Source organism: Podarcis erhardii (assembly GCF_964252035.2).
Source record: "Podarcis erhardii genome assembly, chromosome: 15".
Taxonomy (NCBI): Eukaryota; Metazoa; Chordata; class Lepidosauria; order Squamata; family Lacertidae; genus Podarcis; species Podarcis erhardii.
In genome coordinates, this window is record NC_138505.1 from 22872333 (window position 1) to 22899145 (window position 26813).

At 45.3% G+C, this 26813-nt stretch overlaps 2 protein-coding genes across 4 annotated transcripts in view; one reads left to right on the plus strand and one right to left on the minus strand.

Annotated features, from left to right (window-relative positions):
• Positions 1-5241, minus strand: part of PXN (paxillin) — a 62695-nt gene extending 57454 nt beyond the window's left edge. Inside the window, exon 1 of one of the 2 annotated variants that reach the window (XM_081841789.1) lies at positions 5038-5225. In XM_081841789.1, the coding sequence (XP_081697915.1) occupies positions 5038-5050 (13 nt within the window). In that variant the 5' untranslated portion in view covers positions 5051-5225. Of the gene's footprint in view, positions 1-5037 lie in introns of both variants that reach the window. The other variant, XM_081841787.1, reaches the window with a different exon arrangement.
• A 6816-nt stretch (positions 5242-12057) lies between these two features.
• On the plus strand, positions 12058-26467 carry RAB35 (RAB35, member RAS oncogene family). 2 transcript variants are annotated; one of them, XM_081842145.1, is made up of 6 exons: positions 12065-12336; positions 18210-18260; positions 18840-18963; positions 22678-22802; positions 23169-23293; positions 24150-26467. In XM_081842145.1, the coding sequence occupies exons 1-6, from the start codon at positions 12285-12287 to the stop codon at positions 24279-24281; spliced, it is 609 nt and encodes a 202-aa protein (XP_081698271.1). In that variant the 5' UTR covers positions 12065-12284; the 3' UTR covers positions 24282-26467. The 2 variants fall into 2 exon arrangements, with proteins under 2 accessions (XP_081698272.1, XP_081698271.1); XM_081842146.1 differs by lacking the exon at positions 23169-23293 and having other exon boundaries at positions 12058-12336.
• The last annotated feature ends 346 nt before the right edge of the window (positions 26468-26813 follow it).

A 26813-nucleotide genomic window follows, 5' to 3' on the forward strand; every position in this document is an offset into this window, starting at 1 on the left:
TCGGGCTTTGCGTTAGACTACCCTGAGTTAAAGGGAAGGCGTGTGACACTTGCACACACAGGACTGTCCTCTGAAACCTTGCAGCCACTTCCCTTCCCCTGCTCTTCTCTGATGCTAGGGATGTGTCAATCAGTCAATTTTGGCTTCTCTCAGTTTCTCATTTGTCTAATCTTAAAATCAGCTCTCCGTATTTCCACATAAACTTGCAATTTACAAAAAAAATCAGCATTTTAGTGCAAATTTATTTTAATATACACGTTTGCATGTAATTTTGCCTAATGCACACATTTTTGCAAAGCAATGTTCCCTAGCATCATGCATTTTTATGTTATTTTCACTAATCTATGCATTTTAATGAACACTTTGCCTCCAGCATATGCATTTTTGTACATATTACTCGTCTGGAGAACTGCACTGCAAAGTTTGGACAAGTGTGAATGCCAGAGGATGACTGGGTTTTGATTCACATATTGTTTCAGACAGTGCAAATTAGGTAGCTTTTAAATACAAACTGAATCAAATTTCTCCTCCCTCCTGCCCAAGGCAGTCACCTCAGTCTGCCTACCAAAGGGGCTGGCCTTACAACCCAACAGGTTCTTGGGAAGGAGAAATACATCAGAGGAAAACATGGACTTCTATACTCCAATGAGAACTTAACTTTTTTGAGAATTGTTTTATCACATTACTGAGATTCTCAGTCATTTTAAGCAGTCTGCACCCTCCCATATGAAGGGTGCAGAGCATAGTCTCAGGTAGTCAGCTGACTGATGGATACAGTGTCTTGGTGCATTTGTCACAGGCTCAGTTTAGACTTCCTCTTCTGTAGGTGTTATTGCCGACTTTAAATTAGCACGGTAATTGAATACGCTATGTCTAGTAATAAAACAGAGATTTTCTTGGAGCACATCTGAACAGAACATTTGGTTGCTATTAGAGGAATGATGAAGATGCCATAAATGGATCTTAGGTTACTTGTGATAGAGATTCTTTCTCCAATGAGAGTTGTAGGGAGCAAATACTTTCCAGGGCCCTTCACTCAAAGAGTTTTTTCAACTCTTGTTCAAACCTGAGGAGCTGAAGATGACTTGAGAAGGGCACTCAGAATCCATGCTTTGGGAGAAAGGATGACATGGTAGTAGGAGCCTCCAACGTCAACATGGTTGTATTTTAGTTTAGTTGTAAAATCAGATGGCTCATTTCACGTCCAAGGGGATCATTTTACAAATGCAAAAATGACAAGCCAAAACTAAATATAGGAGCCAGGTCTTGTTAATATCAACGCCAAGAGAAGGCAATGTGTGATGCCTAGAAGTCTAATGGTATAAATGGAATTGCAGGGCTGAAACAAAAAGTTCCAGACAGGCTATGAATGGAAAGTGTGGCTGGATAAGAGGATAAATCAATTTCAGAAACTGATGCATGTGACTAAGGTGGTTAATATTATAGGTGAGAGAATCCTAGAAGAATAAGGCTGCAATTCTAACCTCACTTCCCTGGGGGAACATAGGAACTGTTGCAGACCAAGTCTGATCAATGGTGAATCTAGCACAGCATTTTTTAAACTGCAGTGGCTCTTTGGGATTTCATGTAGGGGACAAGCACAGCTCTACCTGGAGATGCCAGGGACTGAACCAAGGACCTTCTGCATTCAAATCAAGTGCCCTACCAATGAGCCCTGTTCCCTCCCCTCAAGAGAATTCAGCTGAATTCAAGAGAATGTCTGAGCAGCTATTTTGGATTGTGCTATAAGCATACATGGTAAGCACCCCTCCCAGTCTGCCTTTGAATATTGACATCAAGTACATAGAGGGTACAATTATCAACAACTTTCCAACACATGAAACATGAGAAAGAAGACAGGCAGTCAACTTAGGGCAGAAAGCAAGAAAAATGGTGTACAAAAAGAATAGCATGTATGCCATCTCAGGTTGCACCAGATGTTGCTGCTGGTAAAAGGATGTGTGCTAGAAAACATTAAAGTAAACAGGCTATAACATGAAGGGAACTCAACAGTCAAAACAAGCCCACATCCATATCCGAACAATGAATAATTCAGGGTTGAACGAGGAAATTGGAAAGCAGGTATGTTACATATATATTATACCACATATGACATGCAGATGTTTGGGGGTCAAGGCTGCTGTTAAGCTTTGGGGGAGCATGCAGTTATCTTAGCTAAACACATGGCAACAGGAATCAATAACATGGAGGGATAGGTTAGGTAAGGGAGAAGCTCAATAAGAAATGTGGTTTGATGGGGTAGAGATGGAGGATTCGTAAGTAGAATATTATCAGAAAGCAGTGTGCCTGGTTTTTACAGTAAATATGATGTGCAGAAGATATGATATGAATTTCCACTAGGTTCTGAGCATACAGGATACAGCCAATAATCACACACACAGGCTTCGTACATGCTATACATTTAAACCACATTAACTCCGCCCATAGGATTCTGGGAAGTGTAGTTTACCCCTCACAAACCTACAATTCCCAGCACCCTTAGCAAAATACAGTTCACAGGGTTCTTTAAGTGCTTTAAATGTATTCTGGTGAACGAAGCCTATAATTTGGATTAGTGTGGGGCCATCAATATGTAGAAAGCATAAGGTGTGCAAAGATAACAGTAAATGGAGTAACCATTTTACGAGTATAAGCTTTGGTTGCCTTGCCAACTTCTTGCCACTCCCACATAAAAATGTGACATTTACTGCAACATATGCAGGTAGCAGAAACATTTAAACAAATCTTATAAGAAACTGAAAATATACTGTGACATTCAGGTTATGACTTGGGCACATTTTCAGTTATCCCAACCAAGAATTTTCCCTCCATGGGGTGGGGGGTGGGGAATGCAGCCAACAAAGGGAAATGATCAATGAAGAGTCTGATGCAGGAAGAGCCGTGAGAAAAACTTGGCCCATACAGAGGCTATGAAAGGATGAAGCTGCAAGGAAAAGGGGCTAGGTAAATTGTAACCTAGACTAGGAAAGGGTAGCTAGAATGCAAGTGAAAGCTGGAAAACTGGAGAGGAACCAAGAAAATCAGGAGATTGGAAGTTTTAACTTTTAAAAAGCCTAACTTTTACTTATTGCTGATTTTTGTACAGAAAAAAAAACTGAGTTCCTAAAAATGCTATACTGAGACATGTGACAAATGGAAGCATATTTATAAATAAATAAATAAATAAATAAATAAAAGCCCAGAACAACATGAAAAAACATCATCAGCATGAAGAGTCCTGCTAACTGAGAAAACACGCAAAATAATCTGCTAAAGGGGTTGTATCCACTGTTGGTCATACTCAAAGCAGACCCAATTTAAAGTAGACCTAAATTAAAGGACATGACTGATTGAAGTCCCTTAGTGTCAACGGGTCTCCTCTGAGGTGAATTTAGTTGGCAATAACCCAAGCTGCATAGCTTAAATATAGCTGAGGTGCAACACTGCAATCCTAAACATGCTTACGCAATTGCCCAAGGAACTGTGCAGACTTAATCACAGACTTAATATCCAAGGGGGCAGCCAAGCTTTACACAACTTTCACAGTCGGCAGAACCTATAAATAAAATAAAACCTCAAAGCAACAGGAAGAGTTTGAATACCTTTATTAAGACGAAAAAAGATGCACAAAGTAGGACACAAGCTTACAACTTCCCTTGCACACTTCTTCAGGCTGTTTTGTAAAGCAAAACATTTGTGCTTCGGGATGTTTAAAAAGTTTGCCAACTACTTTGTGTGGCATTTTAGCAGGCATAATAATAAAATGCTGTTTGCTGCTGCTGAGCTTGGGGGTTTTCTTAGTGGACAGAAACAGCTACCTGCCTTTATTGTGTACACGCAAGATTCAGAAAAGGATGACCTCCAAATTGTATCTGAATGTACTTGAAGGCACACTTGCGTCAAGCACTTCACCCAAATCTCTCAAATACGGCCAGAAAATTGGGGGTGGGAGATTGCTTCCTTACTGACTTCTGAGAGAGACTCAAGTGGGGTGCGTGAAGAAGTTAAAGACACCACTTAGAGAAGGGGAGACGCAGAGAGAACACAGAAGGTGCACAGGGTGAAGAGGAGATATAGCAAATAGGTGAGGGTTTCGCAGGGGGGGAGCAAGAAAGAATCAATTTAACAACAAGAGGAATAGAAAGTCGATTTAACAACAAAAGGAATTTAAGCAAAGTGAGAGGAAGGAGGCGCGAAGTTAGGCTTAGCGGAGAGGCTTTTATGGAGGGTGATGTTACAGTGATGTTACAATATGGAAATTCATATTTTTTGGGGGGGGGGAGGGAGGAAATGGCAAGAGCCCAGTTAAGGTGGAGAGGAAGCTGGTAGGGAGGGAAGGGGAAGAAGTTGGAGGAGGGAAGGGGAAGAAGTTGGAGGAGGGAAGGGGAAGAAGTTGGAAGATGCAACAGTTAGGGACCAGCGGGGACTCACCCCCCCCCCAAAAAAAGCCAGCAATGGAAGCACGTAATAAACTACAGTACTGGGACCCTTCCTACCCCCACGAAAAAGGAAAGATACTGGATCCGTGAGACTCCCTCCTAAGACCTCCGGGTATAGGGCTGTACTGTATATAAATTCAATAAATAATAAAGAGAGTAAGGGGAAATCTCAAAACGGGCCAGTGATAGATCCCCACCAAACACCCCAAGTAAAGGTAAATCAAAGTAGACCAGCGGGCCAAAGGGGGACCTCCCAAAAAGGAACAACAAGGGGGGGGGGCATAACGGACCTACACGCCTCTTCCCCCCCCCACCCTAAAAAAAGAAAAACATCCCTGAACGGTGTTGAGAGGACATAATGGAAGGCACCATTGGGGGAAAGAAAAAGTAAAGAATGGTGGAGTTATGAGAAAGGGGGGGGGGGATAGTGTCCGAAGAGGAAAGGAGACAAAATTGTGAGGGAAACTGGCGGCGGTTTGGGGAGGGGGGTGGGAGTCCGACCCTGAGGCGAAGGGGAAGTCGGACCCCATCTCGGACCTGCTGCCTGCCTGCCTGCCTGCCTCCTTCCCTCCCTCGCCCTCCCGCCCTTCAAGCTCACCGAGGTCGTCCATGTTGCCGCCTGGCCGCCACTCCCCGCTCGACTGGAGGGAAGCGCAGCCGCAACTTTGCCCTCTTCTTCTTCTTCTTCCCTTCGCTCGCGCAGGCAGCGCGTCGCCCGGAGAAGCCCCGCTCGCTTCTCTCTCCCTCTCTCTCTCTCGCGCGCGCGCGCTCTCACACAGACACAAACCGCCCTCTCGCCGCCGCCGCCGTAGCAGCAGCAAACCACCTCAGGCGGGCGCGAGCTCGAACTCAGGTACGCGCACGCCTCCCCCCCCCCCCGCCACACTCCCAACCAACCAATCTATACAGAGAGAGGGAGAGAAAGAGAGACCCCCCCCCGAATAGGCTTAGAAGCGCCACCGCCTCCTAGCGGCCACCCGCGGGATATGTGTGTGTGAGGCTCCTATTCGACCCTCCGGGGTAGGAAGAAAGGAACGCACGCCGTCATTAAGGCTGGGTCATACAGTCACAAGCTCGCCTACCTCGCAGGGTTGTTGTGGGGATGATTTTGGTGGCTTTATGTTTTGATTTTGCTCTGCGAAGCGCCCTGAGGCCTCCGGGTATAGGGCAGTATAATAATAATAATAATAATAATAATAATAATAATAATAATAGGAGACGTGGGGGTGAGCTCCGGGATTGAAAGGTGGGATATAAATGTAAATAATGGAACAGCTCCTTCCACTCCAGCATAACCTTTTTCTTAAATGTATTTTTATTAAAGATTTTCTTGATTTACAAAAGTATGTGCAATGTCTCTCTCAGTTTCTTTTCCATGTAACATTTTTACAAATCAGTTTTATTTGCAGTTACAGATAGGTAGCCGTGTTGGTCTGCCATAGTCAAAACAAAAAATAAAAAAAATTCCTTCCAGTAGCACCTTAAAGACCAACTAAGTTAGTTCTAGGTATGAGCTTTCGTGTGCATGCACACGAAAGCTCATACCTAGAACTAACTTAGTTGGTCTTTAAGGTGCTACTGAAAGGAATTTTTTTATTTTCAGTTTTATTTGTTGAGACATTAGGAAGAAAAGGGGAAAGAGGTGGGGGGGAAGGATGGGGGGTCGGGTGACGATGTTTCTATTTTACTTAATATATGTGGGGTTTGGTGTAAGCGTTGCTCGTGCAGGTTCTTTGCTGTTCACTTGTGTTCCTTTGCTGGTGAGAGAGGTTGAACGGACCTGTTGAAATGTGTGCCCATCATCCCCACCCCACCCTACTTCAGATGTCCTTGTTGTTTACTGGAAGGTCAACAATCACAAGAGCTCTGGCCATGTGTTCTTAAGTGTTATAACATACCTTCCGAATAGCTCAGCTGGGTGGGTGCTGATAACCCCGAGGTTGCAGGTTCGACTCCCGTATGGGACAGCTGCATATTCCTGCATTGATGAGGGTTGGACCAGATGGTCCTCAGGATCCCTTCCAAGTGTACAGTTCTATGATTTTCATTCTGGCCTTCCTCAAGGTGACTTACATTATTCTCCCACTCCCTGTTTTAATCTTTGCTGCAGCCTCTGTGTGGTAGGTTAGGCTGAGAGACGGGTGGCTGCTCCAAGGTCAGCCAGTCAGCTCCTCTTGATGGTTGAGAGGAGCCTTGAACTCCTGAGGCCTTAGTTTGACACTCTAACTTCCACAGCACGCTGTCACTCATAGCTCAGTGGTGCAGCATCTGCTTTGAATGCTGAAGGTCCCAGGTTCAATCCTCAGCTGCTCCAGGTAAGGATGGGTAATGATGGGAATGTATCCCATCTGAAAACCTGGAGAGCCACTGCCAGTCAGTGTAGACAATACTGAGCTAGATGAACTCGTGGTCTGACTTGGTACTACACACAAAAATACAAGGAACTAAGAGGAGAGCACAAAATATGGTCTGAAGCTTAACATCAAAAAAACGAAGATCATGGCCACTGGGCCCATCACCTCCTGGCAAATAGAAGGGGAAGGAATGGAGGCAGTGAGAGATTTTACCTTCTTGGGCTCCATGATCACTGCAGATGGTGACAGCAGCCACGAAATTAAAATACGCCTGCTTCTTGGGAGAAAAGCGATGGCAAACCTAGACAGCATCTTAAAAAGCAAAGACATCACCTTGCCAACAAAGGTCTGTATAGTTAAAGCCATGGTTTTCCCAGTAGTGATGTATGGAAGTGAGAGCTGGACCATAAAGAAGGCTGATAGCCAAAGAATTGATGCTTTTGAATTATGGTGCTAGAGGAGACTCTTGAGAGTCCCATGGACTGCAAGGAGATCAAACGTATCCATTCTGAAGGAAATCAGCCCTGAGTGCTCACTGGAAAGACAGATCCTGAAGCTGAGGCTCCAATACTTTGGCCACCTCATGAGAAGAGAAAAGACCCTGCTGTTGGCAAAGATGGAGGGCACAAGGAGAAGGGGACAACAGAGGACGAGATGGTTGGACAGTGTTCTCGGAGCTACCAGCATGAGTTTGACCAGACTGCGGGAGGCAGTGGAAGACAGAAGTGCCTAGCATGCTCTGGTCCATGGGGTCACAAAGAGTTGGACACGACTAAATGACTAAACAACAACTACATGTGCAAATCTAGAGTAGAGTCCCTAAGATGGTCGGGTGGAATCTTGTACACTTCCCTTCGGCAGCTCCTGCAGCCAAGCTGGTGCCAAACGTATTGCTTTGGTTTCCTTTGGACCACATCAGCAAGGCCGAGACCCCCCCCTCTTAGTCTTGTCGTCTGGGCAGCTCAGGCACTGTGACAGTTTGACTTGGCTCCCAAGACAGACTAATGCCAACAAACAGACAACCAATTTATATATAGAACTGTAGAGTTGGAAGGGAACATGAGGGTCATCTAGTCCAATCCCTTGCAATGCAGGAATTACATATTTACAGTCAGAAAATGCCACTTTATCACTATTTCCTTCTACAACTCTATCATCCTAAAACTGAGCCAACATCTATACAACAAATGTTTTGCATCTGCCTTTACCACCCAGGTTCTCTCCAAATATTTGGGCTACAACTCCCATTATCTCTGACCTGGAGTTGTCATCCAAAACAAACACGAGGTTGGAAAAAACCGAATTCCTTGTATGATTACCTTTTTTTCAGGATTTTACAAAACTTTTTTCTTAAGAAAAGTCAACTACAACTTTAAACCCAAAGCACAAACTGTAACACTAAATAAAAAGCAATATTATAGTGATGAACGCACTACATCCGAGACTCACAACTAAGATAAAATTGCATAAATCTATTTTTAAACCAGAAAATTCAGTCTCCGTAGAGACTGTCAAAAATTGCCATTGCCGACTATATTTCAAGTCGTCATGGCGGGGTATTGGGAAAAGTTTTCAATTAGCAATAATCGCGCCTCGGATTAACCTCATTGGCTACGATACTGCCACTGCGCAAAGCTAACGTTCGTTTGCAAGGCCCTTCGGCCCCCAAGCAAGCAACAATTAATCAGGCTATGGTGAGCAGTCAACCAGGCAAAAGATGGGGTGCCGATCAGTTGATACCCTGAATCTCAAAATATCCACAGCCACACTTTCATTCAATTGCGTGGGGGTTCCCCATTTTCTTAGTTACAAATCCGACATGCAGTCGCAAAGGCTTCTGGTTGCCTTATGTTAATCATCTGTGATGTCATACGCGGAAGTCTGAGCAGTTTTCGAGAAAAGAGGTGGGTGCAACGATTCTTTGCCGGGCTTCGCTACTCCTATTACAATATAATCCAATTGAGAAGGAGTGTGGTTTAAAGATTTTTTAACAGTGAACTGCTCTCAATAGAACAGCTAACAACAGGCATTGGGGATTTGGATGGCTACAAACAGACCAACTGTGTCACCTTTTGTGGGATTAGGGACTCAAAGCACAGGCATACAGATCACTAAAGTGGTAAGAAGGCACAAATGTTGAAAAAAATGATCCTTTACACAGCACTTTAATCTAACCATAGTCTTATCACGAGCCCTTCTGATGTACACGCTTGCCCAGATACAAACTGAACTGTTGAAGGCAATGGAGCTGAGCGTAAATACATTGGAGAGAGGATGTTTTCAGAACACTGTTCCAAAAAGCAAAGACAATGGACCAAGTCTGCCTTGGAAACCCGCATCTTTCCAGACCACCCTGACAGCCTTTCCCTCCTACCCCAAGCTTGTTTAGGATAGTTAGGGCAGTGAGAGAAAATATTATGCACATGTCCACAATACTCTTATTTATAAAGCCACAAATTTATGGCTTCCGTGCCGATATTGAGAACAGGTTCTGGCGCTAAACCACTGAGAGTTCCAGCTCAAATGAAACTTGTTTGTTGAGCACTTGTCCTGATTTGATTTCACAAAGTTTGCACAGAGTTAGAGTGTGTCGTGTATTCACTAAATATTTAATTATAGTTTGTTTGCAGGGAGGTTATATGACAATGAGCATTCATCCTGATTTCTTTCTTTTGTGGCTATGTTTTCCCATTTATCATTTATCCCCCACTTTTCAGTGCATTTCCCCCATGCAAAAGTCTGTTACTGTTTTATTTAGTTTTATTTTTTAAGCAAATTTGCTGCACTGGGGTGACAGAGCACTTTCACTGGGCAAACACAAAATAGTGAGAGTCTGGAGGCAACTTGAGTCCCACTTTCACCTCTGTGTGGCCAGTCATCAGGCCTAAAACTTGGTAGCAGGGCACTAAGGAGAAACACAGACCTGAGTGTGTTCTCTGCACACAAGAAAAAAAATGGTGGAAATGTTCCATGTAGAGGAGAGGAGCAGTAAAAGAAGTCTTGCCACACCCACACCATACATTTAAAACACTATGATGCCACTTTAAGCAGCCATGGCTTCCCCCAAAGTATTATGGGCACTGCAATTTGCTAAGGGTGCTGAGAGTTGTTAAAACTCTGTTCCCCTCCCATAGCTACCATTTCCAGAGTGATTTATCAATCACCCACTCTTCACAGTACAGTGGTACCTTGGTTCTCAAACACCTTGGTTCTCAAACACCGAAAACCCAGAAGTAAGTGTTCCAGTTTTTGAAGGTTTTTCGGAAGCCAAATGGCTGCTGCGGTTGTCCGCTATTGTTTCCAGGCACCTGCACCAATCAGAAGCTGCGCCTTGGTTTTTGAACATTTCAGAAGTCAAACGGACTTCCAGTATGGATTAAGTTTGGCACTTTTGTTTTTGCTATTTATTTTGCGTTTTTGTTTCTGAGGCTTTTCTGGTTAATTTGTTTTTGTGACTGTGTGGATGATAATTTTTATCATCTACAATACTGCCTTATTTATTTTATAGTACATTGATTATTTCTTTCATTTTATGGATCAATGGTGTCGTTAGATAGTAAAATTCATGTTAAATTGCTGTTTTAGGGGTTGTTTTTAAAAGTCTGGAACGGGTTAATCTGTTTTGCATTACAGTCATACCTCATGTTACGGTTGCTTCAGGTTACGTGTTTTTGGGTTGCGGACCACAGAAAATCCGAAAGTACTGAACTGGGTTACTTCGGGTTTCGCCGCTTCCACAGAAGCACCAAATCGTGCCGGCGCCTGCACAGATGCGGCACTTCAGGATACGAAGGTGCCTCCGTCACGGATTACATCTGCAACCCGAGGTTCCACTGTACTTTCAATGTGAAAGCATGCCTTGGTTTTGGAACGGACTTCCGAATCGGATTAAGTTTGAGAACCTAGGTACCACTGTACAACTCTCAGCACTCTCAGCACTGTACAACTCTCAACCCTTAAAGGTAAAGGTAAAGGGACCCCTGACCGTTAGGTCCAGTCGTGACCGATTCTGGGGTTGTGGTGCTCATCTCGCTTTATTGGCCGAGGGAGCCGGCATACAGCTTCCGGGTTATGTGGCCAGCATGACTAAGCCGCTTCTGGCAAACCAGAGCAGCACACGGAAATGCCGTTTACTTTCCCATCTGAGTGATACCTATTTATCTACTTGAACTTTGACGTGCTTTTGAACTGCTAGGTTGGCAGGAGCAGGGAGTGAGCAACGGGAGCTCACCCCGTCGCGGGGATTCGAATCACCGACCTTCTGATTAGCAGGTCCTAGGCTCTGTGGTTTAACCCACAGCGCCACCCGCGCCCCTGTTCTTTTCTATAGAGAACCATTAATTTGCAATCCTGCAGAGCTGGGGAATGTAGCAGGTAGCCAGAAACAGTGTACATACATCAAGCAGATGCAAAGCCTCCATCATGCATGTGAATGTGTATTGTTTTGAATCAGCGCCACCCGCGTCTTATCAGACTACAATTCCCAGAATTCTTTGGGGAAAACAAAGTGGTATTACAGGGCTTTAAATGTATGTTGTGAATGTGGCCACTGTCAGCAGGAGCTGTCAGTGTATGACGTGCCCCTGCCTCATCCCGGCCCCCATAGTGATCCCACTTTAGAAGATGTGGGTACCGATGTAGCCTTTGGCTTCAGGACCTGTTTTAGAAATGCTGGTCTTGATGAGCCATTGGCCTGATCCAGCAGACTCTTCTTATGTTCTCAGGAGCGCAGTGTCATGATGGTTGACCCCACCTTGACTGGGAGCTCACTGATGTGGTGAAATGAAGGCACTCTGCACACCCTCAGGGGCACTCTCCTCTCCGCACACTATACAGTTAACATAGTTTCCAGAAGCTACGCCTTGGTGAACTAGATCCTGGCAAGACGGTGTCTTACCCCTGTCAGGGAAACCTGTCAGGTGAGATGACAGAGGCGTCCGGAGGCGGCGCATGCGCAAGGCGCCAACCCACTCTCCTTGCCGCTTCACATTAGGTGACTCCCCCCCCGCACCCGCACCCGCTCCCGCTTCCGGTTCCGTGCGCACGCGTATTAATACGCCGAGCAAGAAAGAAGTACGGGAACGGTCGCTGCGGCCGCCATGTCGAGCAAGGGCAGAGGAAGCGAATGAGAACGAGGTAAAGGGGAGGAAGAAGAAAGGAAGCGGCAGGGCAGGCCAAAGGGGGCGGAGCCGCGCGTGCGCCGCGAGCTGCGCTCGAGCAGCTGGCGGTTTTTCCAGCTGCCCGGGCGGCGCGGCGCGCATGCGCCCTGGTGCGGAAGAGCGAGACGGCGGACTGAGGGGAGGGGGCGGGTGTCGCCGTCGCTTGCTTTGCCGCCGCCGCTTCTGTCAGTTCCGGCTGCTGGGTCAGCTTCGTGAGGAGGAGGAGGCGCCGCTGTTGCCGCTGCCGCCGCCGCCGCCTGAGGAGAACTCGGCCTTCCCGCGACGGCACCAGGGGCGCCCGGCGGTCCTCCCCTCCCCCAGCCTCGCCGGCCATGGCCCGGGACTACGACCACCTCTTCAAGCTCCTCATCATCGGCGACAGCGGTGAGGCAGGGTGGGGGAGGGGGCGGGGCGGGGAGGGGAGAGGTCGGGTAGGAAGTTCGGCCCGGCCCGCGCGGAGGGAGGGGAGCGGAAGAGCCTCGAAGGAAGGAAAAGCGGGGAGGAGGATGTATGAGGCGGAAGAGCCCGGGGGGGGGGCAGCATCAGCCTTGGGGAGAGTGGGGAAGTCAGGGAGGGGGTTTATTTATTGCATTGCATTTTGTATACCGCCTTTTTTCTCCAAGGAGCTCAAGGTGGGTGCGCAACTTCTCCCTCTCTGATCCTCACAACAACCCCGTGAGGTAGGCTAGCTTGAGAGGGAGCGTGCCTGGCCCAGTGAGCTTCATCGTGGCCGCGTAGGGATTTGATCCCCAAGGGGTGGGGGAAGTGAGAAGAATAATATCTGCTTACCCCCTCCCCCTGTTCATTTTCTGTTTATTAATGTATGTATCTGTACCCTGGAGCTTTTAAGAGACTTGTTCGTAAGGTTCGGGGGGGGGGGAACCCCAGAGATTTCTTTGAGGAAGCAGGGTGACTCTGGAGCTAGTGTTTCCTAGTGGTTAGAGCACTCTGAATGCTGTTGGACTACAGCTCCCATCAACGCCATCAAGGCATGCAAGGTCAGTGATCAGCAAGGGTGGGAGATGTAAAACATCTGGAGAGCCAAAGTTTCCCATCCCTGGGACAGAACACAGTATAAGTAACTATGAGCTAGTATAGTAGGAGTACAGTAGTTGGCCAGGATTGATAGGAGTTGTAGTTCAACAACATCTGAAGGGTGCCAGGTTGGCTACGGCTGGGCTAGGACCTGAGGCGGTCGGGTTTCAAATCCCCTGTTCAGTCAGGGTGAGACTCAAATCAGTGCCCTTGGCTCAGTCATTGTACCTCTCAGCCTGACCTACCTTGCAAGGTTGTTGTGAGGATAAACTGCTGGGGGGGTGGGAAGCTACAAACTCCAACTTGAGTTCCTTGGATGAAAAGTTGGCTATAAATGTTTGTAATTAATTAATAAAGAAACTGGAATGGGAAGAGCTAGCCTGTGGAAGATTGGAGGGGGCATGTCAGAGAAATGAATGTATATTTCTACTGCAAAACAATATTCTATTTATGTATGTGTGTATTTCTTGGAGCTCTTGTTTGGAATGTCAAGGAGAGGTAGCAGAGTATTTCCTTGTAAAGCAGCAGTATATTATTATTATTATTATGCTTATTCTGTTCCTCCTTTATGTTGTTTGTTTCTAAGCAAAGGGCAGGTAACGACAATACAAAAATACAGTACAGTATTAGAATCAGTTAAAACAGTTACCTCCTTCTTGGGTTGTTCTAACTGCTCAGCCCCACTCTGTGGGCTCTGCTGCCTAGTAAACAGAGACCTGAAAGACAATGCCAGGGAAGCCCAAGGATGAGGGCAGGCAATGCCACTCAAATAATCTTGGCACCCTAGAGGGAACCATACTATTTCTTTTCCTGATACCAGATGATTATTTTTATGAGAAACTTTTGTAAGTTGCTTTGAGAGCTGCTCAGGCCCATAAAGCAGAATATAAGTATTGTAAATAAATAAACGTTATATTTTTATATCCCACCTTTTCCCCATAGGAGGTCAATATGGCATGCATATTTATCTCTTGTCTGCTGTATTAACCTCACAGCAATCTTGTGAGGTAGCTTAGACAAAGTGACCTGCCCTATGTCACTTAGCGGGTGAATGAAGACTTGGAGCTCTGATAGCTCTTGTATTTGACTGTCTAATCCCAATGTGGCATCCTCCAGATGTTTTGGACTACAACTCCCATCAGCCCCAGACAGCATATCCAATGGTAGAGGATGATAGGAGTTGTAGACCAAAACATTTGAAGGGCACATTGTTGACTATCCCTAGACCACTACACCACACAGACTCTGGTTACCTCGTGCATGTTCTTGTTGTAATACTTGTAACAGTCTTGAAAGGTAGGTCAGTGGTATCTCCAAGTTGCAAGTCTGAAAGAGAGGAAACAGCTTGCCTTAGGTTACCTAGTGTGTTTGTGGTAGAGGATACATTCTGAACCAAGAGCTTCCTGATTTGTAAATGAGGTTTCAATCCTATGATTACTTTCCTCTGAGTAAGACCCTTCCAAAACAGTGGGGCATGTATGAGTAAACTGCTGGGCTACAACTCTCTTAGACGCTATGCCATGCCAGCTGTCTGCATGTTGTCGAACATCTCATGGGTGAAAACAAGGATACTTGAACACAGGTGTAGTTCAAGACAGGTTTTCACTGTGTTCATCCCCACTTGCCACTGTTGAGAAGTCTACTGCATAGCTTGAGCCAGTTGTGCTCTTAACCCTCAGCATACTTTCAAGGCTTGTGGTGAGAATAAAATAGGCGCAGAGGAGACTGTTATTTATTATGCCCTGAGCTCCTTGGAGGGAGAGGGTAGATTTGAATGTGAGGAATAATAATGAATGAAAGACTGTAAAGTATTTTGCAGATTTTTAAAAAAGTATCTTATAGATGTTATAAGAGGAGACCGAGTAACTGGAAAGAACAAGTAAATTTTAAATATGCTTCCTCCTAATCTCCATGGCCACCAAACATTTACCCAAAGGTTAGAATCGCCTACGCGTTGTCATTTCTATTCATGGAGCACCATTCATATACATGACACCTTAGAGTGTGGTGTTGCAAAAAGGATAGGTCTCTGTCCCAGCTAGATTGCATTTTAAATGCTGAAATGGTGGAGAGTTTGGAGGACAAGCACAGGTGACAAGGTCCAAGTACTGGCAGCGACGTTACATGTAATTTGGCTTAATATCGATTGTTTCCTGCCCTTCCTCCCAAAGAGCTTAGAGTAGTGGCCTCACAATAATTGAGCTGAGCAGGTTAGATTGAAGGGGAATTATTTCCTCTGTGAGTTTCAAAACTGAATGTGGATTTGAGCACCGGCTTCCCAAGCAAGCAGCCCTTCAACCACAACTAGTTTAAAAACCAGGAAGGTGTTGCCCTTCCTCTGAACTATTTTCAGTTTGGTGGTCCTTCAGAGAAAGGACATTCTATAAAAATGGAACAGCCTATGAGAATTCTCTCTGTAATGATTGCATGACATACAGTTTGCATTGTGAATGTGAGGTACCTGGTTGATGGGTTGGGGAAGGAAGCAACTGTGAAATGTAGGTGTTTAGATTTGTAGGCCATCCTATGAGAGCTTAGAGAACTCCGGTGTTGGTTAATTAAAAGCAATTCTCTGTTCCCAGAGCTAACATTTGTAAGAGCTGTTTTACATTTCCCCGTTCCTTTTGTGTCTAGTCTTACTTAGACTGTAAACCCAAGGGCAGAGCCTGCCTCCCTTTTCTTCTTCTTTTGCATACAGTTTATAAATGCCTCTAGAAAACATTTTAAGGATTTAATATTAGCAATAGTAGCTGTGTTACTGAGCCAGGAAATGCTCCTTTGCGATCTCACCTCAACCACAAACTCACTAGGGGGCTAGAGGCAAGATTATATTATTTCAGCCCACTCCTCACCTGCGGTATACAGATAATGCTAGCCTACCTCCTCAGATAGTTGTTGGGATTACTGAGATAATGTACGTGAAAGGTTTTGAATGCTTGACATGTGCTGTGTAAAATGCTTCACGCTGTTTAATTCATACATGAAAATGCTGCCTGTGTAGGGAATGCATAATGTATGAAGTGGCACTAATCTGTGCAAGTTTTCCATCTGCTCCCTTGGCTCTGCTGTGGGAGATCTTTCTGCAGTTTACAGTTTAGCCACTCTTCATCCATTTTCTGCTCTAAAATGTCTTAAAGACTGGTGCATCTAGATGACCAGTTACCAAATGGTAGCTTAGCACAGAGCCCATGCAACACTGTAGTAAAACAGTTGTCTGTATTGCCCCACCAAGCACTGGAACACTATTATATAACAGCATCTGGCATTTCCAGTTACAAAAGGATCAGACAGTGGGTGATGACAACATATCTCTGAGAGCTGCTGCCAGCCATCATTATTGTTATTATTATTAGTAGTACTAGTATTATTATTAATAGTAATAATAATTGTATTTATATACCTCCCTATATCTGGAGGTCTCAGGGTGGTTCACAGAATAAAATCAAAATACAAAACCACAAAATACATAATAAAAATAAAAACAACCCAATAATTCCCCCCCAAACCCCCAAATTTTAAAAGGGCAAAGGCCTGGTTGGGATAGACCATTCTGGGCTAGATCAGCTAATGGTCTGACAGGATAAGGCAGCTTCATATGCCCATGTTCATTTTTTCCAGGCTTCTGCACTCACTCAAAAAATTGAAAGATGACAGAAAAGCAGGAGGCTTCTCTTCAGTGCTTGCAGGGGCTTTTCAGGGGTGGCTCCTTGCATGTGAGACTCCCTCCATGATGAAGTGCATCTGGCCTCAGTTCTTTGCCAGTTGGTTAAGACATAACGTTTTTTCGCGGACCATTTGGGGACCCAATGAGACAAATGAATTAGTTGTTGCCACTATTAGTAACTGTTGTTTAGTGATTTGTTATGAATAGTGGTGGTTTGAAGGATTGTGTTGTTTATGGATTTTATGTACTATTATCTTATTTGATTTTATTGTGAACTCCCCCCCCCCCCGTGGCTTGTGCAAAGGGTGGTATGACTGGCTTCCCAAATCATTACAGGTACAGTGGTTAGGTAGTATTGAGTGGTTGGTCATCATCTGGCTAAATGTAATCCAGTATCAGAAATTCCATTTAATCCCAATTAGGTAAAAACAAAAGGTGTACCATTTAATCCCAATATTAATGTTACCAGTTTTCTTGAAAAAATGGTAGTGAGAGTCTGTGTGCTGCTTGTCCTAGTCCACAGAAACTATACACTTCTTATCTTGTTTATCCTTTGCAATCGATCCTGTAAGGGGTAAACCTTCTGAACCAGAAAAGGTAACATGGAGAGATTTCCATGATATAATAAGGACGCGTTTGTGGTTCCTGCATGAACTATAGCAGCTATTCTTCCTGTCCCTTCCCACCCCTAGTAATGCTGTTCATTTATTCATTTAGAATGTTTTTTTGCATTGCTCTTCAAGACTGGTAGCCAAGGTAGCTTATAAATAGAAAATAGTATATATAACAAAACTTTAATTACAAGAGTTAAAATGAATCATTCATTGAGCCTCTGTCCTGAGTTCTTCACTTTTTTCTTGTTTGTTGGCAACATATAATGTCATTAAGAACCAGCTCATATAATGATATCCTAGTGGCCCCTTCCCATGGCTTTTTAGCCAACCATTATTCATAGACACCACCTAGTTCCCTCCCTTATCTGGCACCTGCAGAGGACTCAAAGTTAGAGATGAGATCTGCTCATTGTGTTGGAGGCTTGTAGGACGTAGGGGATTGGTAGAATCTGTCCTGCTGCTTAAGAAGGACTCCTGTTTCTTAATCTTCTCCGAACTGTAGCCAAATAAGAGTGTGTGATGATCTGTGTTACCTGCTCACCAGAAAACCCAAAGCATTTGCCTCTAGTAAGCAGATTTGGGGACACCTAAGAGATAAATAGATACCGCTCCGACAGGAAGGTAAATGGCATTTCTATGAGCTGCTCTGGTTCGCCAGAAGCGACTTAGTCATGCTGGCCATGTCTGTGGACAAACGCCAGCTCCCTCTGCCTATAGAGCGAGATGAGCGCAAAACCCCAGAGTCATCCGCGACTGGACCTAACGGTCAGGGGTACCTTTACCTTTACCTTTAAGAGTCCCAGATATGTGAAGCTACTGTTGCTAGATGTAGCCAGCGAAAAGAGCATTACATGCTTTGTGTTCTAAAGTGGTTGAAATACAACATAAAATACACTACTCTGTTTCAGTTTGCATCCTTGAGCATTTCCTCTTTTCTCTTTCAGGTGTTGGCAAGAGCAGTTTGCTGTTACGTTTTGCAGACAACACTTTTTCAGGTAAGCTGGGCCCAGAACAACTCCAGAGGAGCCTTCCATCCAAGGAGCTCCAGAATGCTTCTATTCACACTCAAGGAGAAGAGAAGGGGCTTGAAGGCAGGGAAGCCAGTGGCAAGTCACCCTTGCTCATCACCCTAGATCCTGGGGATAACAGGTCGTGTGGGGCAAGGATGCACCCCTTCATTTGCCCATATATATTCACAGAACTAATAATAATAATAAAGATCTCGACTTCTTAGCTGCTTGTTACTTGAAGGTCTCCAAGCGACTTGCAACACATTTCAAACATATATATGTAAAAGTCCTGAACGTCATGATTTAAAGTCTTTTAGGGAGAAGGTTTCTGTTCAAAATAGTGCATGAGCTCAACACAATTTTCTTATCCCTGTTACATGCTCTTGGGTTTGCAGTCTTTATTTCTGCAAATATAAAGTTTTATTTTCATTCTTCAGGGTTTGAAGCTTGAATGTTTTCTGGTGAGAAAACAGGGCCCTCCCTTTCGTTGGCCGTTGAAGTTCTGTATGTACAGCTGAGCTTATTAGCTTGACTGCTTCTTGTTTGTGCTGCTTCCCTCAACAGGCAGCTACATCACCACAATTGGAGTAGACTTCAAAATCCGAACAGTTGAGATTAATGGAGAAAAGGTCAAGCTGCAGATCTGGGATACTGCTGGACAGGAGCGCTTCCGGACCATCACGTCTACGTGAGTTTATTTTAGTAGGATTGACAATTGACCCAAGGACTTGATTTCATCCTGTCTTTTAATAATTAGTTGCTTAAACAAGTTTGAATATTATTAGCTAAGGTGCCTTTCCACAATACCAGAGGAAGTATATGAGAACTTGCCGCCTAATAAACACACGGTACTATAACAACAATAACAGTAATATTTATTTTTATTGCTGCTAGTACCTAGCTTTTCTGCCAAGATTGTCTTCCAAAGCATTTGACAGTTAAGATCCACAGAAAGGTATATTATAAGGGTATGAGGATTCTGTGATTCTACTCCAGAGGTGGCTAACCTGTGGCCTATGAGATGTTGCTGTGCTGTGTGGTGGTTAGACCAAGGTTAGCCAATGTGATGCCCTCCAGATTCTTTGGACTCCAACTCCCATCATCCTTGACCATTAGTCCTGCTGGGTGGGGCTGATGGGAGTTTGGAACTCAACATCATCTAGAGCAGTGTTCCTCAACCTGTGGGTCCCCAGATTTTGTTGGACTACAACTCCCATAATTCCTAGACAGCATGACCAGTGGTCAAAGATGATGGGAGTTGTAGTCCAACAACATCTGGGAACCCACAGGTTGAGAACCGCTGATCTAGAAAGTTGCCAGTTCCTTACTCCTCCCAACATGATCTAATGTTAAGAGTATAGGCTGGAATCGCAGCTTGGTAGGAGGGTTGTCTTTCTGTTGGTCCCAGTTCCTTTTTGCACTGGTAGGAAAATGAGAAAAAAATCCTTGTTCTGTTCTTGAGGATGTCGTCATAGCATTCTGGCAGGACTTGCTCACAAAAAGAAATGCGTGGCTAGCTGCAAATAGGCGTATGCTTGAGAAGAGGAAGTGCCCTACAGAAGTAATTTGGATGACTTGAGTCCAGATTCTGTGTGTATTTTGAATGGGGATTATTTGCCTGCCAATAGTCTTTTAGTCTTTAAAATCCTGTTGCCTGTTGTCTCAAGTGGGTTGTTTACTATAGAGCAAGGAAGGGTTTACTGCCACCTCATGACTTGAACCAGTTCAGTAGTCCTACCCTCCCCCCCCCCCAGGAATCCTGGGAAGTGTGTAAGACAGATAAGGATCACTGACAGAAAATCCCCAGCACCTTTTGCAAACTACAGTTCCCAGGATTCTTTGAGGTAAACCATGGCAGTTAGTGGCATTAAACCAATATAGGTTTGCAGTGTTGATAAGCCTTTAATGCGTAGTGTGTATACAAGATGGTGGCTTTTCTTCAACCAATGGGTGCTTTTAAAAATATTGGCTGAAGGGCTTTGCACTGCTCAGAACACAGGAGGCATGCTTGTTCACAGAACAGGAGCAAATCAGGGCAGGAAATCAGCTTTGCTTTATTAGGCTGATTCCATGTCTGCTGTTTTTTCAGGGCAGAGGAAGAGGTTAATGTTGGCATGTTACTTAGATCATAAAATGAGATTTGCAAATGAAATTCATGTTACATAAAGCGTATCTGCAGGGGAAATCAATTATTGTTCAAATACAAATATTTTGGAAATGAGACAAATGCATGTCTTAACTAGACGTTATACCTTGAAGTGCAGTGGGGGTCTCCCCAATTTACATGAAAGCCTTTTTGGAAACTGCTATCTTGCATTTCTTTATTGCTGCAGGAAGTAGTATGAACAGCAAGCTTTGAGCATGCTGCTTGAACTGGCCCCCGACTTCCTTCAAGTCCTGAGGCATATCCTCTGAGGGTTGTGCTGCGTGGGCCAGATTCATACAGGAAAATGTGTTGGGGGTAAAACAGCCAGGCACTGCGGAATATCTGGTAAATGGGCAGTGTGGGTCAGCTGCAACATGTCTCACTGGCGCTGTGTCAGCAGAGCTCTTCCTGTGTGTGATTGTGTGAGTGCGCATGTGTGTGCGCGCGCAGACGCAAACACACCACATTGTGACTTGGACTTAGGGCTCTTTTGGAATTGAACCAGTACCCTGTGTGGAATACCCAGAAGAAGATGTCGGGTGCAAACAAGAAAAGTTGCTGAATGCCTTTGCCCCTAATCCACTTGGTAAATAAAGGGCGACGCCCAGGACTGGGGGTGTGCACTCAAGTTCCCCAGAATTGCACAGGGAAGCCATCCAGTGTGGTATTCAGTTCCCTCAGAATCTCAGCTTTTTGCATAAAGACCGGGTTGAGCAAGGGGAAATCTCAGAAGCCAGAGGAAATGCTGAACAAGACATTGCAGGATCAGATGGTGTGGCTTCAGGGCTCTGTACGTCACTTGGCCCCTCCCAGTGACATGCAAGCTCAGCCAAAATAATGCACATGAGCAGAGTTCAGGTTGCAGAATTTAGTTGGTATTGTTCCAGGATTTGTGTGCACTCATGTATCTGTGTGTTGCACCCTGAAGAGGGACTGAAGGTTTGTGTGATACATTTGCTGATTTACAATTGTCTAGTTCTGTGTTTTGTTATTCTATTTGCTACAACAAAGAAACATAGTTGTCTGGTCTAGTTGATGTTCTTAAGACTGTATCTGGTAAATTCTACTGAAATGGAACCAAGGGAGTGTGCAGGGTGACTTCAGGTGACCAGTCCAGATGCTGCTTAATGCACAATAAGCTTATTAACATGTAAAAGCCGACTTCTATTCCTACCCTTGTCCCCCATTGTGCCACTTGCTTGGTGGTAAGGCTGCCTACAAGTTGCTCTTGCTTATACTACACCTTCTAATGTTCATGGCAGTAAATAAACAGGTCCCTGCCCAAAGGTGCCTACAACCCATCTTTTAGCACATCAGGTTGACTTACACACCAGTTGAGACTATTAGTTTATCTGGTAGTGGATTGTCTTCCTCCAGGGTGGGGAACCTTTCACCCTGCGAATGTTGTTGGGCTGCAGTTCCTGTCAGCCCTGACTATTGGCCATGCTGGCTGGGGCTCATAGGATATGTGGTTCAGCATTATCTGGAGGGCTAAAGGTTTCCCCATCCTGGTCTACACTGACTGACAGGCAGAGAATTTTTTCCCACCTGGACATGTTGGGGTTTGCAACTGGGACCTTCTGCGTGCCAAGCCTTAATGTTGAACTGTGGTCCCTTCCCCACAAAATAGCAGCTGTGAATGCCACAATCATTCCACCAAAAAAGCTGTCCATCAAATCTTTCCATGGGCCTTGCATGTCTCAGTGCTGTTGGATTCCTATCATGCTCGGAAACTTCCTACCCAAGTATGGCTTGCTGGCCGGTAACATTACTGGTTCAGCCAACATCGTTCTTTCTGTAACATCTTCCTCTTGTGTTCATCTCTCTTTCCTGAATTTCTAATCCATTTCAAGCTCATGGTGACAGCAGTTGTCCATGGCTCACAGAGTCTTCTCCATGGTAATCTGAGATTCTGAACCATCTCTGCCAACACTGCATCCCACAGAATCTTGCTTCCACTTCCTGCATCATGTGCTTCCCCCACAGTGCTGAAGTCCAGGCAGCCTATCATTGTCTGTTTGTGTGGTTCCCCTCTCCCCACTTCAAAAGCTCCAGTTTTTGCCCTTCTGTTTCTATCACAGTTTCTATTTGCCCAGTCCAAGCAGTTAAGGGCAGCCCCAAGCCCTTCACAGCCATATTGCTTGCTTCAGGTATACTGGTGTTTCTCTCCCCTTGCCACACCCCTGATAAGCAAGCATGTGAAGCATCTCAAAGTGCTACAGACACATGCCTTAACACACCTCTTTCTCTCCTCAGGTACTACAGAGGGACACACGGGGTTATTGTGGTTTATGATGTTACGAGCGCTGAGTCCTTTGTGAACGTCAAGCGGTGGTTGCATGAAATAAACCAGAATTGCGACGATGTGTGCCGGATATTAGGTAAGCTGCCTGGTTTGAGCAGCCTTTGAGTCATGTTACCGTGGCCAGCTGATGGCTGATTCATAGGACTGCACTTTCCCATGGTAGCTAAAGAATCCTAGTGGCAGATTGAGCTGTGAACCAGCTTAAATTTCTCAGTTTAAGTCCCAGTTGATGTCTCACTTCAGCCATGAGCTTTTCAGGTGGTCTTACGCAAGCAAGATTCTGACTCTCGGCCTCTGTCTATCCCCCACCCCAACCTACAATGTGGGCATCATCACATGGCTCTACCTCATAAGGCTGTTGTCCAAATTACTGAGAATATGAAGGGTTTGATCACCTTGAAGAGCTGTATAAATGCTAAATGTGACTTCTTGGTACTTGCAGTTGGTAATAAGAATGATGACCCAGAACGGAAAGTGGTGGAGACGGAAGACGCTTATAAATTTGCTGGGCAGATGGGGATCCAACTGTTTGAGACCAGCGCCAAAGAGAACATTAATGTGGAAGAAGTAAGTGATGACCAAGGAAAAGATGGGGGGTGGCGGCTTACGTTTAATCGCACAGGGGACATGTTGCTTCTGATGAGCACATTGCTGATCCCTTGACTGTTCTAGCCTACATACCAAGGAAGGCGTTGACATGGTTGTGAAGAAACCATCCCTCTCTCTGCAGAGTGCCTGATATGTAGGAAGTAGAAAGCAATAGATTTGCTTCTAGAGGCTGGTGAAGAGAGTCCTTTGGCATAACCAGCGGGACCGATGGTCAGGGGGGATGGGAGTTGCAGCCCTACAGCATGTGAAAGGCCACATATTTCCTTTCCTTACCATGGGGGCTGATGGGAGTAGTGGTTCAAAAGTTACCTCTTATTCTGGTCCCCTCCTCATTTAGTATCCTTAAGGCTTTTATCCAGAACCACATCACTTGGCCCTCGCACCTCTTTTAAAGCAGGGATAGGGAACCCGTGGCCTTCCAGTGGTGTTGGACTACACCTCTCCTTGTCTCCTTTGACCATTGGCCCTGGTGCTGGGGCTGATGGGAATCTGTCAACATCTAGAGCTTCTGCATCCGTTCTTAAAGCTTGTTCAATAGCACCACTCAGTTTGTGTCAAGCAGGGACAACATTGTTCAGCTGCCATGCTGAACAAGAGGGGCAAGAGCGGTGAGGAGCTCTTGACGGAACATGTGATCCCATTATCCAAGCTCTTAACTCTAGTTAGTGGCCAGCTAATATAATGTCTTTGGTGCTCCTGATTCTAGAACTGGCCACTTCTGGTGTAGCCAGAGACTGTTGCTGGTCTGCTTTCCGGCGTGTCGCTTATTGTTGTTCAGAGTTCTCCACTCTCATCTTGCATTTTTCTTTTTCAGATGTTCAACTGCATCACAGAGTTGGTTCTGCGAGCCAAAAAAGACAACCTAGCAAAGCAGCAGCAGCAGCAACAGAACGATGTGGTGAAGCTAACGAAGAACAGTAAACGGAAGAAGGCCCGGTGTTGCTAATGCCCTTTTCTTTTGCGGCAGAGACTGCACCCTCAGACAGCTCAGCCCTTCCAGCCAGATGCAGGCGGCGATTCCACTGGGCTAGGCCACGGGAGGACTCTTCCCTGCCCCCCCGCACACCCCTCAGTTTGTGCCGTTATTTAAATGAGTTCTCTCCACGTTTTTTTTCGGTCAGGAGGCACCTTACCACAATAGTGCCAAGGAGGTATTGGATGGAGGTGATTTTGCCCCCTCTTTCCTACCTTATCCCCCCCCCCCAAGAACATCTTGTAGACAAAAATGACTTTGCCTACCAAGTGGACTTTTGATCTCAAGAGTTTTGTACATAATGTATATTGTGCTTTAACCAGCTGCGCCTCCCTCGTTGTCGCTTCTGCCTTCTTAATTATCGACCAATCATGACTTCTTCAGAGTTCACCATTTTTTCTCTCCCTCCAAAGAGTACAGTACAATGTCCTTAAGTGAAGCTGCCCCTTGTTGGCATTCATTCCTCTTCAGCCTTTGTTAACCTTCAGGCTAGGATGGAGGCCTTGGCTACTTTTTCAGGCTGTGTGGGCAACCTTCCGAGATTCCTTTTTCCCCAGTCTCCAGAATAGCCAATGTTGCTGGAGCTTTGTCACTTCTTGGAATAGCTGTGCTCTCTTTCTTCTCCACACTCCCTGGCAGGGGGTGAGAGAGGCTTCCCCCACCCCCACCCCCATCCAAATTTAACTTCTCTGGCCAGTTGAAATGAACTCTTTGGCAATTAGATGTGAGACTTAAAACTAGTATTATCCCCACCCCGGTGGAATCTCTCTCCCATAACATCCTTAAGAGCTACCAAAGTGTAAATCTCTCAAAAACTATTCCCCACTCCTGCACTCATCATTCTGCACACAGTTACACGATGTGCATTTCTCAAAAGTGCATTTCTGGCTGCCAACATTCTCTGTGGCTCTTGCTTTGTTCCCTTCTCCTACAGATTAAGAGCTGAAGGGGTACCTGGCTCTTCCAAATGGTGCTTGCACCCAACAGGTGTCAACAGGCTATTTTCTGTGTCCTTTATCAGACCAGAGGTGGTCTCTTAGGTATTGGATGGGGCTTCTTGCTGTGGTTTGTGCAGTCTTGACTGGATTTCTGATCTGGTTATGCTGAAAGTAAAAGGTTTTTATCCCCCTTGTTCTTTTTTAATGGCTATGGTGGGCTTTAGGAGGGAAATAACCAGAGGCTTACCTCCTCATTGTTTAAAAATGAGCTCATCTAGCATATTAAGATGGCCCAGGCTATAGGAGAGCACATGTTTTTCAACCAAAATGATTCCTTCCTCCCCCGAATATGAAATTGATAGGAGGCTCTCCAGCGTCACTGACCCTTTGGACATTGAATTATGCAAGAAGGGCTAAGTTGAAACCCCTTATTATTTCGCTTGCCTTGAATAACAAAAATAAACAATTATGGTTGTACAAAGCCCTCGTGCAATCGCATTGCAAGTAGTCTGACTCTGCAGGCTTTTCCCATGCAAGCGGCGAATGTGACAGGTTTCGGCCGGTGAAATTGTTCTCAAAGACAACATCCATCCCAGCTGCCCATCTTCCACAGCTGTCTGCTCTGTTCGTCTCTTGTAAGTTAACTTCTCACTAATTCCAGAATTGAGAATGTGAGCTGAGCAAACCAATTGGGAAGGAATGGCTAGCGTTAAGAGGCCCGTAGAAAATGGTGGAACATGCTGGTGTCTTGGTTTGGAACTCACGGGCTGAAGCAATGATGGATCCTCAATGTGTGACAGGGAGGGGGGATGGCTCTCATATTGCAGTGGTCTTTTGTGAAAGGGGGGGGGGCGTGGGTGTGAGCTTTGCCAATGCAGCAGTCCCAGTTTCCGATGTTGAAGCATGGGATTCTTTTCCCAAGGATGCCGTTAGCAGCACCTCTCCCGGTTCTTGTCTTTGCTCAGTGCTGCTGCATAAGCTCCGGTCATTAAAGGAGGCTTCACGGTGGTAGATTTACTTGGTGGACAGTGCTAGTGGGTGGTGCCTGTGGAGTATTAAATGGGGGGGTGGGGAGAGCTGCGTTTTTAGCGGTGCTGATGTCAAGCGGTGGAATGTCTAACTGGTTTGCTAGGACTATTTCTGTATATTGAAACTTTCTAATTATGCTTTTTAAATAATTTTAAAAAACTAAAAATAAAGGTGCCAAGCTGCCAAATCTTCCTTCGAGGCTCCTGTCTTTTGCTTCTCCCCCAGTATCAGGTGTGCAAATTTCTTCTCTGGCTTCTTTGACTCTCTCTCCCCCCCCCCCCCACACTTTCCCAGTTAGGCTCCATATGCCCGTCAGGAAAATGTATTGTATGCTAATGTCTTGTACGTAGCCTCTTTTGGAAAGGGGTCTGCTAGATTATATTTCTTCACAAAGCGGAGGGGAGAGACTTGTTGGTCCCACCACCTTTATTCCCTAAATGTGGCAGGTTTCTGAGTTGTCTTAGAACTCTTCATTGGACAAGATGTTGCACAAAGCAGGGGGCTGGAGTGTAGAGTACAAAAATGTGTTTATACACTT